The 16,305-nt window shown below is 42.5% G+C and overlaps 2 protein-coding genes and 1 pseudogene across 2 annotated transcripts; 2 read left to right on the top strand and 1 right to left on the bottom strand.

The window, feature by feature from the left end:
* Positions 1–806: 806 nt before the first annotated feature.
* Positions 807–1,331, bottom strand: LOC129143934 (TATA-box binding protein associated factor 11 like protein 2-like). The gene has a single exon (XM_054684193.2). It carries the CDS (start codon positions 1,329–1,331, stop codon positions 807–809), a length of 525 nt encoding a protein of 174 aa, XP_054540168.2.
* Positions 1,332–10,855: 9,524 nt separating this feature from the next.
* Positions 10,856–11,546, top strand: LOC129144151 (histone H3.Y-like; annotated as a pseudogene).
* Positions 11,547–14,154: 2,608 nt separating this feature from the next.
* Positions 14,155–14,901, top strand: LOC129144132 (histone H3.Y-like). Its single transcript, XM_054685357.2, has one exon. It carries the CDS (start codon positions 14,155–14,157, stop codon positions 14,899–14,901), a length of 747 nt encoding a protein of 248 aa, XP_054541332.2.
* The last annotated feature ends 1,404 nt before the right edge of the window (positions 14,902–16,305 follow it).

The raw sequence follows: 16,305 nt of genomic DNA, 5'->3' as shown, positions 1-16,305 counted from the left end.
GACAGGTGGTTTTTGGAATCTGTTTCTCTCTCTCTAGTCTTATAAGATTCTCCTATACTATGTTAATTTCCAATAATGTAGACAATCAACTTGCTGACATAAAGCAAAGTAGGGAGGAATACCTATGAGAACAGTCAAATAAGAGAAAATAATGCTTTGTGATTTTGTTTTTATTTCCTCAGGTTGGAAACAGTTCAATGATGACCCAAAAAAATCCATAAAAGTATTTAAAATACATACAAGGACAACAATTGCAGTGCTCCTGCTCAGACACAGCCTTCAGGGCAGAAGAACACAAGAGAAAAGTCTCTGCAGGCTTCATTTATTGATACCAGACATAATCATAAAAGCTAAGACACAGCAACTCCAGGCTTCAGTATAAAACCGTACAAGTCCCCTGGAAGAGATTTCCCTCTCTGAAAGCATCTCCCTGCCCACAAAAAACTCAAGGCCCATGTACCCATCTTCTTCCAAATAGGCAGACCCAGAAAAATGCCTCTATATGCCCTAGGAAGCCCAAATATTTAGTCGAAGTGATTATGAAACAAGCCACTGTCTTCATCTAGGGAAGGCCAATGTCAGAGTTTGAGAAAGACATTAAAGTCGTGGGTAAATCCAGGGTGGACTGAGATGCAGAAGCTCCAGCAAACACAGTCCTGTCATTGGAAGATGAATGCAATACTTATTCCTGCACAAACAGACCTTTCCCTCTGGCCTTGGGCCTAAAAGAACATATTTTTTTTTTTTTTTTTTGTAGTTGCTGTTGGGGAAGAGGCCCTTGGGCTTTAACCTGTGAACAGCCTCACTTAAATGCTTGGGATGCAGCGGGGGCATTTCTCCCCCATCTCACACATGTCCAGGGCCTCTTGCACCACCTCTCCAACCAAGACCTTGGCTATTCCAGCCATGGCAATGGCCGCGTTCTCAGACACCGATCTGCCAGTGATAGACTGCATCAGACCCGCAATGCGTGCTTTTGGGAAAGCTGACCGGCGACACACTTTGTAGCGGGCCAGCTGCTCCTCAGACATGGCAGAAAGCAGGATTGTCATCCTCTGAGCCTCCTCTGCATCCACGGTTGGCTTCCTCTCCTTCTTTCCTTTGGTATCTGTTTTCCATTTTTTGGCTGCAGGAGGAGCTGAGGCTGAGGCTTCTTTGTCACCTGCTCTGAGAACCAAGATGTCCTGACTCCTGAGCTCACCTTCCTGATCCCTGGGTTCTTCCAAGTTCCCATCTAGGTCCTCTGGGATTCCATCCTTGTTGCTGCCCTTCAGACCTCGGGGCATGGTGAACATCTCAGCAGACACACCTGTTTGTCTGCCTGTCACCATGGGCTAGATGCAGATCTAGTCCATGGCAGCGCTGTAGAGGCAGAAGTTCCAGCTAAGGTGGTTTGATTATGGATCTGCAATGAGAACCTTTCAAAGATTTTAGCTACTGTGTTTCTTCTGAGCCATAGTTCAGCCACAACTAGGCACAGCTCCCTGCCTCCCCCTCCCCCATACAAAAATACACACTGGTTTTTCTGACTTCCACAATGTGAAGAAACTTGGGTATGGAGAGTATATTAGTTTTAGATCAATGCATAATAAATTCTCACTCCTAGAGGTGTCACTCAGGTGTGGGCTGTGGGGATCTCTGGATCTGCACAGCCACCGCTGGGGACTCTCCAGTGGGGAAAAATTTCTCTCTGCCTGGAGATCTCTGTGATCTTAAGGAGGTTCAGTTCCTTATAAAGAGCTCAGATGATTGGATCAGGCCCAGCACTTAATGTCCATTGGTTCAGGGTATCCCTAATCTAATCAGGGATTTGTGGGCTCATCAATTCATGATTCCACCCACACTCAAGGGACGGTCAGATGTAGGGTGTGTCTCCAAGGGGCAGGAAATGTGTGGGGCATTTAAGAATTCTGTGTGCCTCACAGAATCTCAAAGTTTACATTTCACAACAATAAAGAAAACATTGACAGCAAAAATTACATATTTTATGAAGTTGCATATTAGACAACTTAAATGTCGGAGCAAAGAAACCCCAGGGTTGTAAGGCACTAGTGTCAAGTGGATGTGTCTCAGTGAGTGAGTTTCAGAAGTTTACATCAATTGTTAAGAAATCGGTTCATTTTCACATAGTCCATTTCACTGGACTATGCCTACATTTAGACTACTTCAAACCAAATAAATTTCTTCTTGATGGCAACTCAATGTTTGTTACACTTGAACAAAACAGTAGGTGAGATCCACACTTTGACTTTTGCTATATGCAGCTATGTGTTTTCAAAGTTCCCTGTTTCCTAGGCTGTTCCTGCTAATTGGCTATGAACATACATTCAACTCTACTTTCTGAAATGTGAATAGAGTCTCTATCCAAAAGTCATATCACATTAAAGGAGGAAGAAAACCCAGTGTAGGTCTGTTCATGGATGGAAAAGGGAGAGAGGCACACTTTAGAAGTCTGATGAAGTCCATCACTGGCAGGTGGATGCCCTAGAATGAGGTAATGGCTGGGATGACCCAGATTTTGATCATCAAGGTGGTAGGGAAGACTGTGGACATGTGTGCAATGTGGGGAGACATACCGCCACTGCAATCCAAGCATTGGAGGGAGGCCTTTAGCAGGCAACAGCCCAGGGGCCACTTCCCAAACACTGAGTACAAAAAAAAATCATCTCCCTCTGGACCTCAGCTTAGATAGAAAGGCCTGATCTTAAAGAAGAAATTACTCATCCCAGTCTTTCTATGACAGGATCCTCTGTGGGCTGGAGCTTCAGTACCTCAGCCCATCCTGGATTTACCCATGATTTAACATCTTTCTTAAGTCTTGGAAGACGGAGGTTGCAGTGAGCCGAGATGGCAACACTGCCCTCCCACCAGGCTAAGAGAACAAGACTCTGTCTAAAAAAAATAACAATTATCATCATCATCTTTGGATCTCTGAAGTCCATGAATGGGCAGGCATTGTTCTGGGTCTTCCTAGTTGAGGGAAGAAAGGTGTATGGCCCTTGAACATCCTGTGGATAGGGAGCTGTTTCAGAGAGAAAAAATAAACCCTTTTAAGAGACTATGGTGGAATTTTTAGCTCCAGAACAACTGCAAAAATAAACCAGGAATCCCAAGAGGACCCACAGACCCTCTAAAGGAAGTGGACTGCTTCTGCAGGACCTGAAGACACCCCAGATACTGTGCTGGTATCCACAGCTGAGAGACCTATAGATGGTTCACATCACAGGACTTTGTGCAGAAAACTTCCAGTACCAGCCTGGAACCTGGTAGACTTCCTGGGTGGCTGGATCCAGAAGAGAGATAGCAATCAATTCAGCTTGGCTCACAGGAAGCCACATCCATAGGAAAAGGAGGAGAGTACTACATCAAGGGAACACCCTGTGGGACAAAATAATCTGAACAATAGCCTTCAACCCTATACGTTACCTCTGGCAGAGCCTACCCAGATGAGAAGGGACCAGAAAACTAACTCTGGCAATATGACAAAACAAGGCTCTTTAACACCCGCAAAAAATCACACTAGCTCACCAGCAATGGATCCAAACCAAGAAGAAATCCCTGATTTACCTGAAAAAGATTCAGAAGTTTAGTTATTAAGCTAATCAGCAAGGGACCAGAGAAAGACAAAGCCCAATGCAAGGAAATCCAAAAAGTGATACCAGCAGTGAGGGGAGAAATATTCAAGGGAATAGATAGCATACAGAAAAACAATAAAAACTTCAGGAAGCATTGAACAAACTTATAGAAATGCTAAATGCTCTGGAAAGTCTCAGCGATAGAATTCAACAAGTAAAAGAAAGAAATTCAGAGCTTGAAGACAAGGTCCTTGAATTAACCCAATCCAGCCGTGGGTCAAAAACGAAATCAAGATGAAAATTAAAACATTCTTTGAACTGAATGACAAAAATAAAACAACCTATCAAAACCTCTGGGATACAGCAAAGGTGGTGCTAAGAGGAAAGTTCATAGCCCTAAACACCTACATCAAAGACTGAAAGAGCACAAACTTACATTCTAATGTCACACCTCAAGGAACTAGAGAAAGAAGAAGCAGCTAAACTCAAACCCAGAAGAAGAAAGGAAATAACCAAGATCAGAGCAGAACTAAATGAAATTGAAACAAAAAAAAAATACGAAAGATAACTGAAATAAAAAGCTGGTTCTTTGAAAAGATAAATAAAATTGATAAACTTATTAACAAGATTAATCAAGAAAAGAAGAGAGAAAATACAAATAACCTCATTAAGAAACAAAACAGGAGGTATTACAACTGACACCACTGAAATACAAAAGATCATTCAAGGCTACTATGAACACCTTTATGCACATAAACTAGAAATCCTAGAAGAAATGTATACATTCCTGGAAAAAATACAACCCTCCTAGCTTGAATCAGGAAGAATTAGATGCCCTGAACAGACTAATAACAAGCAGCAAGATTTAAATGGTAATTTAAAAATTACCAAAAAAAAGTCCAGGACCAGATGGATTCACAGCAGAATTCTACCAGACATTCAAAAAAGAATTGGTACCAATCCTTTTGACAGTATTCCACAGGATAAAGAGGGAACCCTCCCTAATTCCTTCTATGAAGCTTGTATCACCTTAATACTATACCAGGAAAGGACATAACCAAAAAAGAAAACTACAGACTGATATCCCTGGTGAACATAGACGCTAAAATCCTTAACAAAATATTAGCTAACCAAATCCATAAACATATCAAAAAGATAATCCACCATGATCAAATGAGTTTCATACCAGGGATGCAGAGATGGTTTAATATGCACAAGTCAATAAATGTGATACACCACATAAACAGAATTAAAAACAAAAATCACATGATCATCTCAATAGATGCAGAAAAAGCATTTGACAAAATTCACCATCCCTTTATGATTAAAACTGTCAGCAAAATCAGCATACAAGGGACACACTTCAATGTAATAAAAGACATCTATGACAAGCCAACAGCCAACATAATACTGAATGAGGAAAAGTTGAAAGCATTCCCTCTGAGAACTGGAACAAGAAAAGGATGCCCACTCTTACCACTCGTCTTCAACATAGTACTGGAAGTCCTAGCCAGAGCAATCAGTCAAGAGAAAGAAATAAAGGGCATCCAAATTGGTAAACAGGAAGTCACACTGTCACTCTTTGCAGGTGATATGATCATTTACCTCGAAAACCCTAAAGACTCCTTCAGAAAGCTCCTAGAACTAATAAAACAGTTCAGCAAAGTTTCCAGATACAAGATTAATGTACACAAATCAGCAGCTCTTCTATACACCAACAGCAACCAAGCAGAGAATCAAATCAATAACAACCCCTTTTACAATAGCTGCAAAAAATTAAATACTCAGGAATATACCTAAACAAGGAAGTGAAAGACCTCTACAAGGAAAACTACAGAACACTGCTGAAAGAAATCATAAGTGACACAAACAAATGGAAACACAATCTATGCTCATGGATGGATAGAATATTGTGAAAATGACCATACTGCCAAAAGCAATCTACAAATTCAATGCAATCCCCGTCAAAATACCACCATCATTATTTATAGAATTAGAAAAACTAATTCTATGTTGTTGTTATGTTTGAGATGGAGTCTCGCTCTGTCACCCAGGCTGGAGTGCAGTGGCATATCTCGGCTCACCGCAAGCTCCACCTCTCAGGTTCACGCCATTCTCCTGCCTCAGCCTCCCAAGTAGCTGGGACTACAGGCGCCTGCCACCACACCTGGCTAATTTTTTGTATTTTTAGTAGAGAGGGGTTTCACCATGCTAGCCAAGATGGTCTCAATCTCCTGACCTCGTGATCCGCCTGCCTCGGCCTCCCAAAGTGCTGGGATTACAGGCATAAGTGACCGCGCCCAGCTGGATCCTTATCTTATACATGAGGATCCTCACCTTTTACAAAAATCAACTCAAGATGGATAAGGACTTAAATCTAAGACCTGAATCTATAAAAATTCTAGAAGATAACATTGGAAAACCCCTTCTAGGCATTAGCTTAGGCAAGAATTTCATGACCAAGAACCCAAAAGCAAATACAATGAAAACAAAGATAACCTAGTTGGGACTTAATTAAACTAATTTTTTTGCCAGCAAAAGGAACAGTCAGCAGAGTAAACAGACAACCCACAGAGTGGGAGAAAATCTTCACAATCTATACAATTTGACAAACAACTAACATCCAGAATCTACAATAAACTCAGAAAAATCAGTAACAAAAAAACAAACAATACCATCAAAAAGTGGGCTAAGGATATGAATAAACAATTCTCAAAAGAAGATATTCAAATGGACAACAAACATACGAAAAAATGATCAACATCATTAATAATGAGACAAATGCAAATCAAAACCACAATGTGATGCCACCTTACTCCTGCAAGAATGGTCATAATCAGAAAATCAAAAAACAGTAGATGTTGGCGTGGATGTAGCCATCAGGAAACACTTCTACACCACTGGTGGGAATGTAAACTAGTACAGCCACTATGGAAAACAGTGTGGAGATTCCTTAAAGAACTAAAAGTAGAACTACCATTTGATCCAGCAATCCTGCTACTGGGTATCTACTCAGAGGAAAAGAAGCCATTATATGAAAAAGGTATTTGCACACACATGTTTATAGCAGCACAATTCGCAATTGCAAAATCGTGGAACCAATCGAAATGTCCATCATTCAACAAGTGGATAAAGAAACTGTGGTATATACATATGATGGAATACCACTCAGCCATAAAAAAGAATGAATTAACAGCATTTGCAGCAACCTGGATGAGATTGGAGACTAGTATTCTAAGTGAAGTAACTCAGGAATGGAAAATCAAATATTGTATGTTCTCACTGATATGTGGGAGCTAAACTATGAGGACACAAAGGCATAAGAATGATACAATGGATTTTGGGGACTTGAGGGGAAGGGTGGGAGGAAGGCAAGGGATAAAAGACTATAAATAGGGTGCAGCAGATACTGTTCAGGTAATGGGTGCACCGAAAACTCACAGATCACCACTAAAGAACTTACTCATGTAACCAAATACCACCTGTACTCCAATAACCTATGGGAAAAAAATTTTTTAAAAGAGACTATTGTGCATTCACACTGAATCCTGAAGTTGCTATGACTTACAATGTTTTTTCTCCTATGTGATTTTTAGGAGATAAAGAAAAAGTCTTCCCTTACAATACTCTATCCTGAATGCCCTGGGCTTTCTAAGAGCACTGGAATAGTTGCCCTTGTAAACATTTAATATTTTTCCATAACTTTACCTAGGGAATCAATAAACTGTTTTCCAGCTTGCAAACATAAAAATGAAACTAAAAGCCACTTTTTCCTACAAAATTATTTTTTCACTTTTCTCCCAAGACTATTTCATGTCAGGGAGTGATCTTTGAGGATGTTAGGAGGGTAACACACTCTAGGAGCAGCATGGAAAACTAGTCAGAGAAACACGGACCTCAGAAACCCTGTCCAATCTCTGCATTCATTTCCATGCCTTCACCTCCAAAGAATTTGTTCCAGTGTAACCTATGTTTATGGCTAAAATAACATATTGATCACTGTTCTGTGCTTCACTAAAACAAAAATATATGCAATAATAATGTATTTTTATACTAAATAATATTGTATTTTTACTTTATTTCCAAATTATTGTACCAAAATAACAGAAGTTAAAAATAAAATGTCCTCTCACTGTGGAATTGGAGCATTAAGCATTTTGTGTAATTGAATCTTATTTGCAATTATACTGACATGTAATTGATCAAATACCCTGAATATAAGACAAATGGTAACAAATGTAAAAAACTAAAAATGTAAAGAATCAATATCTATTTGGACATCTGACTGAGTGGTGATGTCACAGGGCAAACTGTAGAGAAAATAAAACATTCCTATCTTGAAAGTATGCTATCAAGTTGTAGGAACCAAAACGGCATAACACTTGCGTAAAAACAGACTCCTAAGCCACTGGAACAGAGCAGAGAACCCAGAAATCAATCCATACACGTACAGCCAACTGATTGTTTACAAAGGTGCAAACAACACACGACAAAAGGACAGTCTCTTCCATCAATGCTGATAGGAAAACTAGGTATCTACATGAAGAAAAACAAAATTAGACTCTTATCTTTCACTATACACAAGAATAGACCATAATATATTAAAAACTTCAAACTGTGAACCTATAGAAGAAAACAGGGAACATCCTGCCTGCCATTGGTAAAGCCAACGATTTTTGGACTATGACCCAAAAGCACAGACAATAAAAGGGAAAACAGACACGTGGCTCGCATCCAACTGGAAAAGAAAAATCTGCACAGCAAAGGAAAAAATCAACATCATGAAGAGACAAAATCATAATGGAGAAAATATTTGCAAACCCTACGTTATATAAGGGATTAATTACTGTCCAAAATATACTAGGAATACAAACGACTCAATAGCAAGAAACAACACAAATTAAAGACTGGGCAAAGAATCTAAATAATAGACATTTCTGACAATAAGATATACAAGTGCCCAACATATATATATATGTATATATATAAACATCATATATATGTTGATATATATAAACATCATATGTATGTTGATATATAAACATCATATATATGTTGATATATATATAAACATCATATGTATGTTGATATATATAAACATCATATATCTGTTGATATATATATAAACATCATATATATGTTGATATATATAAACATCATATATCTGTTGATATATATATATCAACATCACTAATCATCAGCAAAACACAAATTGAAACTGAAATAATGTATCACTTCACACTCATTAGAATGGTTATGATCAAAAAGCCAAAGAACAACACTTGTTGATGAGGATGTGAAGGAAAAGGAAACCCTTGCACTATTCCTGGGAACATAAATTAGGACAGCCATTAAAGAAAACATTACAGATATTTCTCCAGAAAGTGAAAAAATAGAGCTATCATATGATCCAGCAGTCTCACACTGCTAGGTATATATCCAAAGGAAATGAAATCATTTTATTGAAAAGATATCTGCACTCCCACATTGATTGCAGCACTATTTACAATAGATAAGATGTGGAATTTACCTAAATGTCCAAAGTGGAAGACAGGATGAGGAAAAAATTATGTATATATGAGATATATATTATTTATATACGATATATATTATATATCATATAATATATGTATCATATATTTTATATATATATATATATATATATATATATATATATATATATAAGGGAATACTATGCAGCCTTAAAGAAGAAGGGAATCTTGTCATTTATGACACATGAGTGCACCTGGAGAGCATCATGCTAAGTGAAGTAAGCCAGGCAGAGGAATATAAATACTATATGATCTCAATGGTATGTGCAGTCTCACAAAGTTAATCTACTAGATGTCAAAAAGAAGAATGGTGGTTGTCAGGGGATGGGGTGGCTGCAGGTGCATGATTTGAGAAGATGTTTGTCAAAACACACAACATTTCAGTTACACAGGGGAAAAAATCTCAAGAAGCATTGTACAACATGGTAACTTAGTTAACAATAGATCGTATTCTTGAAAAATGCTAAAAGCATGGATGTGCGGTGTTCTCACCAGTATAGTACATATGTGAGGTCATATGGCTCTCAGTTACCTAGATTTAGACATCAGGCAATGTGTACATAATTTAAAACATCACTTTGTACATAAGAAATAGGTACAATGAGATGTGTTTATTTAAATATGAATAAATAAATCAATAGTTGAGTGGTTGCAAAGGATGGAAGGTGAAGGAGCAGTGAAGAGACAAGACACCGTGGATTTGGACGGAAGTGAAACTGCTCCACAAGACTCTTCCTTGGGATACGATACTGGTGGATACATGTAATTATGCCTTTACTTGAACCAATAGAATGTACAACACACAAGTGAATCCTAAGGAGAGCAATGGTCTTGGAGTCAGAATAATGACTAGGGCAGAAAGTTGATAGTGTAAGTGGGTAGAGGATATAGGGGACCTCTGTTTCTTCTGCCCAATTTTGCCATAAACCTAAAGTTTTTCTATGATATGATGTGACGGGCACATGTGACCATTTTATCAAAAAGACTTTTATCAAAAAGACTTCAGCTTTCTCCCCAAGGCAGATTTTCATGAATGTCACTTTTGGGGAGAAAAATGTCCCTGGGGGGGTCCCTGATAGAGGAGTGACCATTTCGGTTTTCCATCTTTCCCTCCCTGTTTCACCTCATCCTCAGAGAATCTGAGAGACACCTCATGGTGGCACCCAGTGGAGTTCTGCAGCAGTCATGAAAGTCATCGAATGTGTGACTTTATTCAAATGTCGTTTTCATTGTAACTATTTCCATGATGATCATGAGATGTAAACTTTCAGAATCATTTTCGCACCCAGATTCCACCTAACTCACACCTACCATCCCTCTCATGAGGCACAGTCCAGAGGTTCCTCCCTCCATTGGGTGTGAGCAGAACCCAAGGATTTGATTAGGTTTTCACAGCCCTGATGAGGTTGAGGGTCTAGTGAAGCAGTGAGAACAATGGAAGGTAGCTGGGTGGTTCTAATGCAATCATCTGACCCCTTATAAGAGGCTGCACTTGGCTGAGACCACAGAGATCTTCAGCCAGAGCCAGACAGCTTGGAAGGGAGATTCCTGGCTGCTGCTGTGTAGACCTTGGAAGCCTGAAACCCACAGGGGAGAAGGAACAGTGGGGCCTCTGACCCGCAGACCTGGGAGCTGGTAAGTCCAGGGCTGGGTTGGAAAGGGCTAAGCGTGTGGGTGCATCTTCTTCATGGATCTCAACTCACAGGCTCTCTGAATCCTGTCCATAGCCCCACTGCCCTCGCTCTCTGACGCTAGGGTAGCCTGCAGCTGACCAGGCTCAGCCCAAGGAGAGGGGAGAGCCTGCAGCTGAATCCTGTCCACAGCCCCACCATCATTGCTGTCAGGTACCAGCGCTGCCTCCTGTTCACCAGGCTCAGCCCAAGGACACAGGAAAGGCCGTGACCCACACCATGGCGCACACCAAGCCCACCGTCCGCAAAGCCACCCTCTGCCCCCCAAGGAAGACCCTGGCCACCAAGGCCGCTGGCAAGAGGGCGCCGTTCACAGGAGTCATCAAGAAGCCTCAGCGCTACAGGCCTGGCACACTGGCGCTGCGCAAAATCAGAAAGTACCAGCAGAAGTCCACGCAGCCGCTCCTGTGCAAGCTGCCCTTCCAGCTCCTGGTGCGCGAGATCGCCCAGGCTATCAACCCGGACCTGCGCTTCCAGATCGCTGCCATTGGTGCTCTCAGGGTACCAGCGAGGCCTACCTGGTGCGCCTCTTTGAAGACGCCAACCCATGTGCAATCCATGCCAGGCGTGTCACAGTTATGCCCAGAGACATGCAGCTGGCCCATCGCCTCCGCGGAGAGCCCACACTCCTGGCAAACACTGCACTTTAGACGGCTTCGTTTCCGTTTGATTGTGTTTTTACTCTTCTCTGCGTTCATCCTGGATCTGATATTAGCATTTTTCTTCACTTTTGGTTTTATTTCCCTCACGGGGTCCAAAAGTAGCCCTGCATATGATTGGGAGTAACAACAGAGGCAGATATAACGGGTATGACTGTTACTGTTTGCTTTTGTTTGTAAACTTTCCATCTACATTGAGGGTCTAATGCATTCATGTCAACTGGGAATTTCTCACTCAACACCTTTCAACAGTTCAAATCAAGAACAATTGTGAAAAATTTGTTCATTAATATTATTGAAAACCAAATAAATTTCTTATTGGTGGCAAATAGATAATGTCTCCTGCATTTGATCAAACAGCAGATGAGATTCACACTTTGACTTTTCCTATATGCGGCTCCACTTTCTCAATGTTCCCTGTCTCCTGGGCTGTTCCTGCTCCTTTGCTATAACATACATTCAACTCTACTTTCTGAAAGTTGAATAGACTCTCTATCCAGAAGTCACTTCACATTACAGGAGGCAGGAAAACCAGTGTGTGTTTGTGGGTGGGAAAGGGAGAGAGGCACCCGTTACAAGTTCAGTTCAGTCCATCAGCTCCAGGTCAGTGTCCTAGAACCTGATCACAGTCGTGGCCTTGGCTGAAATGACCCAGGTCTTGGCCGGGGAGGTGGTAGGAGAGGCCCTGGACGTGTGTGAGATGTGGGGAGACAAATCCCCATTGCAGCCCAAGCCTTGGAGGGCTGGGCACAGCCTGCAGCTGCCCAGGCTCAGCCCAAGGAGACGGGAGCGCTGAGGCTTCTTGATCGCTCCTGTGAGCGGCACCCTCTTGCCGGCGGCTTTGGTGGCCAGGGTCTTCCTTGGGGGGCAGACGGTGGCTTTGCGGGCAGTGGGCTTGGTGCACGCCATGGTGTGGGTTCACTGCTTTTCTTGTGTGACCTTTCACAGGGGACAGCCCATGGGTCACTTCCCCAACACCGCGTACAAAATAAAAATCATCTTCCTCTGGGCCCCAGCCCTGATAGAAAGGCCTGATCTTAGAGGAGAAAGTACTGGTTCCAGTCTTTCTATGACAAGACCCTCTGCAGGCTAGGGCTTCAGTATCTCATCACATCCTGGACTCAACCATGATCCAACGTCTTTCTTATAGCTTACGTTGGTCTCACCCAGATGAAGACAGCAGCCTGTTTCACAATCCCTTTTAATCATATTTATATCTCAGACCAGGCACAGTGGCTCATTCCTAATATCCCAGCATTTTAGGAGGCTGAGGCAGGCAGATCACTTGAGCTAAACGGCTAATGATCAGCCTAGGAAACATGGCAAAACCTCCTCTCTATAATTTAAGAAAAAAAATTAGCTGGACATGGTAACTGGAGCCTGAGGATTCACCTACTCAAGAAACTGAAGCAGGAGGATCACTTGAACTCTGGAGTTGGAGGCTGCAGTGAGCTGAGGGCACCACTGTCATTTCGCCTGGCTGACAGAGCAAAACCCTGTCTCAAAAATAATAACAATCATCATCATCACGTTTGGATCTCTGAGGTCAATGCATGGGTAGGCATTGTTCTGGGGCTTCCTAGTTAGAGGAAGAAAGGTACATGGGCTTTGAGCATCCTGTGGACAGGGAGCTGTTTTCAGAGAGAGAAAAGAAACCCTCTGAAGAGGCTATGGTGCATTCACACTGAATCCTAAAGCTGCTATGACTTAGGAATTTTTCTCATATGGGATTTAGAGACAAAACAAACAGAAAGTCTTCCCTTACAATACTCTATCCTGAAAGCCCTGGGCTAAGAGCACTGGAATAGTTGTCCTTGTAAATATTAAATACCATTTCAGGTTTCCATATTCCCCTTCCCAGTTCACTTCATCCTCATGGGATCTGATGAAGACCTCATGATCTCAAGCCTTGGTGTTTTTCCACACACATGTAAGTTGTCTAACGTGCAACTTGTTTTTGTTTTTCTTTTGAGATGGAGTCTCACTTTGTCACCCAGGCTGGAGTGCAGTGGTGTGATCTCGGCTCACTGCAACTTCCGCCCCCAGGTTCAAGCAATTCTCCTGCCTCAACCTCCAAGTAGCTGTGATTACAGGTGCATGCCACCACACCTGGTCAATTTTTGTATTTTTAGTAGAGACGGGGTTTCACCGAGTTAAGCCAGGATGGTCTCAATCTGTTGACCTCATGATCCATCCACCTCGGCTTCCCAAAGTGCTGGGATTGCAGGCGTGAGCCACCATGCCTGGCCTAACATGCAACTTTAAGTAACTATTTCCTTGATGTAAATAAAATGTAAACTTTCAGAATCCATTCGGCACCCAAAACATTAAGTGACAGATCTCATTTATCATCCCTCCCACAATGCACAATCCAGAGGTCTGTACCTCTCTTGGGTGAGGAAGAATGCAGGGACTTAATGGGCTTTCACAGCCCTGATTAGGTTAAACATCTGCTGCAGCACAGAACGCAGTGGAAGGTAGCTGGGTGGGTCTAATCCAATCATCCAAGCCTCCTATAAATGACTGAATTTGGCTGAGATCACAGAGATCTCCAGCTAGAGCAAGACTGCCTGGGAGAAAGATTCCCCACTGCTGTGTGTAGACCTAGGAATCCCAAGGCTACTCAAGGAGACTGAATACAGGGACCTCAGACCCACTGATCAGTGAGCTGGTAAGTATGGGGCTGGGTTGGAAGGGGCTAAGTGTATGGGAGCATCTTCTGCATAGATCCCAACACACAACCTCTCTGAATCCTGCCCACAGCCTCACCACCATTGCTGTCTGGTACCGGCACTGCTTCCAGTTCACCAGGTTCAGCCCAGTGACAAGGGAGAGGACACAGCCCTACACCATGGCTCGCATTAGGCAGACTGACCACAAAGCCACCGCCTGGCAGGCCCCCAGGAAGCCCCTGGCCACCAAAGCTGCCGGCAAGAGGGTCCGGGCTACACGAGGGATCAAGAAGCCTCACCGCCACAGGCTTGGCACCCTGGCGCTGCACAAAACCAGGAGGTACCAGAAGTCCACGCAGCTGCTTCTGCACAAGCTGACCTTCCAGCGCCTGGTGCACGAGATTGCCCAGGCCATCAACCCAGACCTGCACTTCCAATGTGCGGCCACTGGCGATTTCAGGGAAACAGCGAGGCCTACCTGGTCCCCCTCTTTAAAGACATCAACCTATGTGTTATCCATGCCAGGTGTGTCACAATTATGCCCAGAGACATGCAGCTGGCCTGCCAACTCTGCAGAGAGGGTGCTGAGGAGCCCACGCTCCTGGGAAACGCTGCACTCTAGACGGCTTCGTTTCCATTTGGTTGTGTTTTTCAACGTCTCTGTGTTCATCATAGTTCTGATATTAGCAGTTCTCTTCATTTTTGGTTTTATGTCCCTCATGGGGTCCAAAAGCAGCCCTGAACATGATTAGGAGTAACAACACAGGCAGATATAAAGGGTATGAGTGTTTCTGTTTTCTTTTGTTTGTAAACTTTCCATCTACATTGAGGGTCTAATACATTCATGTCAACTGGGAATTTCTCACTGAACGCCTTTCAACAGTTCAAATCAAGAACAATTGTGAAAAAATTTGTTCATTAGTATTATTGAAAACCAAATAAATTTCTTATTGGTGGCAAATAGATAATGTCTCCTGCATTTGATCAAACAGCAGATGCGATCCACACTTTGTCTTTTCCTGTGTGTTTGTTTGCTATGAACATACATTACACCCTACTTTCTAAAATGTGAATAGAGTCTCTATACACAAGTCATTTCACATTATGGGAGGCAAGAACCAGTGTGGGTCTGTTTGTGGGTGGGAAAGGGAGAGAGGCACCTGTGAGAAGTCCGATGCAGTTCATCCCCAGAAGCTCAGCATCCTACAACGAGGTCATAGCCCTGGCCATGGCTGGAATGATACAGGTCTTGGTTAGGGAAGTGGTAGGAGAGGCCCTGCTTGTGTTTGAGATGTGGGGAGACATGCCCCACTGCAGCCCAAGCATTGGAGGGAGACCTTTCTCAGGGGATAGACAAGTGACCATTTCTCAAACACCTACTACAAAACAAAGTCATCTTCCTCTGGGCCCCAGTCTAGAAAGAAAGGCCTGATCTTAGAGGAAAAAGTACTGGTTCCAGTCTTTCTATGACAGAGCCCTCTGTAGGCTGGAGCTTCAGTAGCTCAGCCCATCCTCGACTTATCCATGACTTAACATCTTTCTTACATTTTACATTAGTCTCACCCAGATGAAGGCAGCAGCCTGATTAATAATGTCATCCAATCATATTTGTATCTCAGATGGGGCACAATGGCTTATTTCTATGATCAGAGAGCATTTTGGGAGACCGGGGTTGGTGGATCACTTGAACTCAGGAGTTCCAGACCAGCCTGGGCAACATGACAAAACTTCCCCTCCACAATTAAAATGGAAAAAAAAGAAAGCTAAATATGGTGGTTGGTGCCTGCTGTTTCAGCTACTCCAGAGACTGAGGTAGGAGGATCTCTTGAGCTCCAGAAATGGAGATTATAGTGAGCCGAGATGGAACCACTTCCCTCCTACCTGGCTGACAGTGAAATCCTGGCTCAAGAAAATAACAATCATTATCATCATGTTTGGGTCTCTGAGGTCCATGTATGAGCAGGCATTGTTCTAGGGCTTCCTAGCTGGAAGAACAAAGGTACATGGGCCTTGAGCATCCTTTGGGTGTGGAGCTGTCTTCAGAGAGAAGAAAGAAACCCTTTTAAGAGACTATGGTGGTTTCATACCGAATCCTTAAGTGGATATAACAGGATTTTTGCTCATATGTGATTTTAAGGAGACACAACAAAGTCCTC

Source organism: Pan troglodytes, chromosome 4 (assembly GCF_028858775.2).
Source record: "Pan troglodytes isolate AG18354 chromosome 4, NHGRI_mPanTro3-v2.0_pri, whole genome shotgun sequence".
Lineage (NCBI taxonomy): Eukaryota > Metazoa > Chordata > Mammalia > Primates > Hominidae > Pan > Pan troglodytes.
This window is presented reverse-complemented; position numbering and strand designations above follow the sequence as displayed.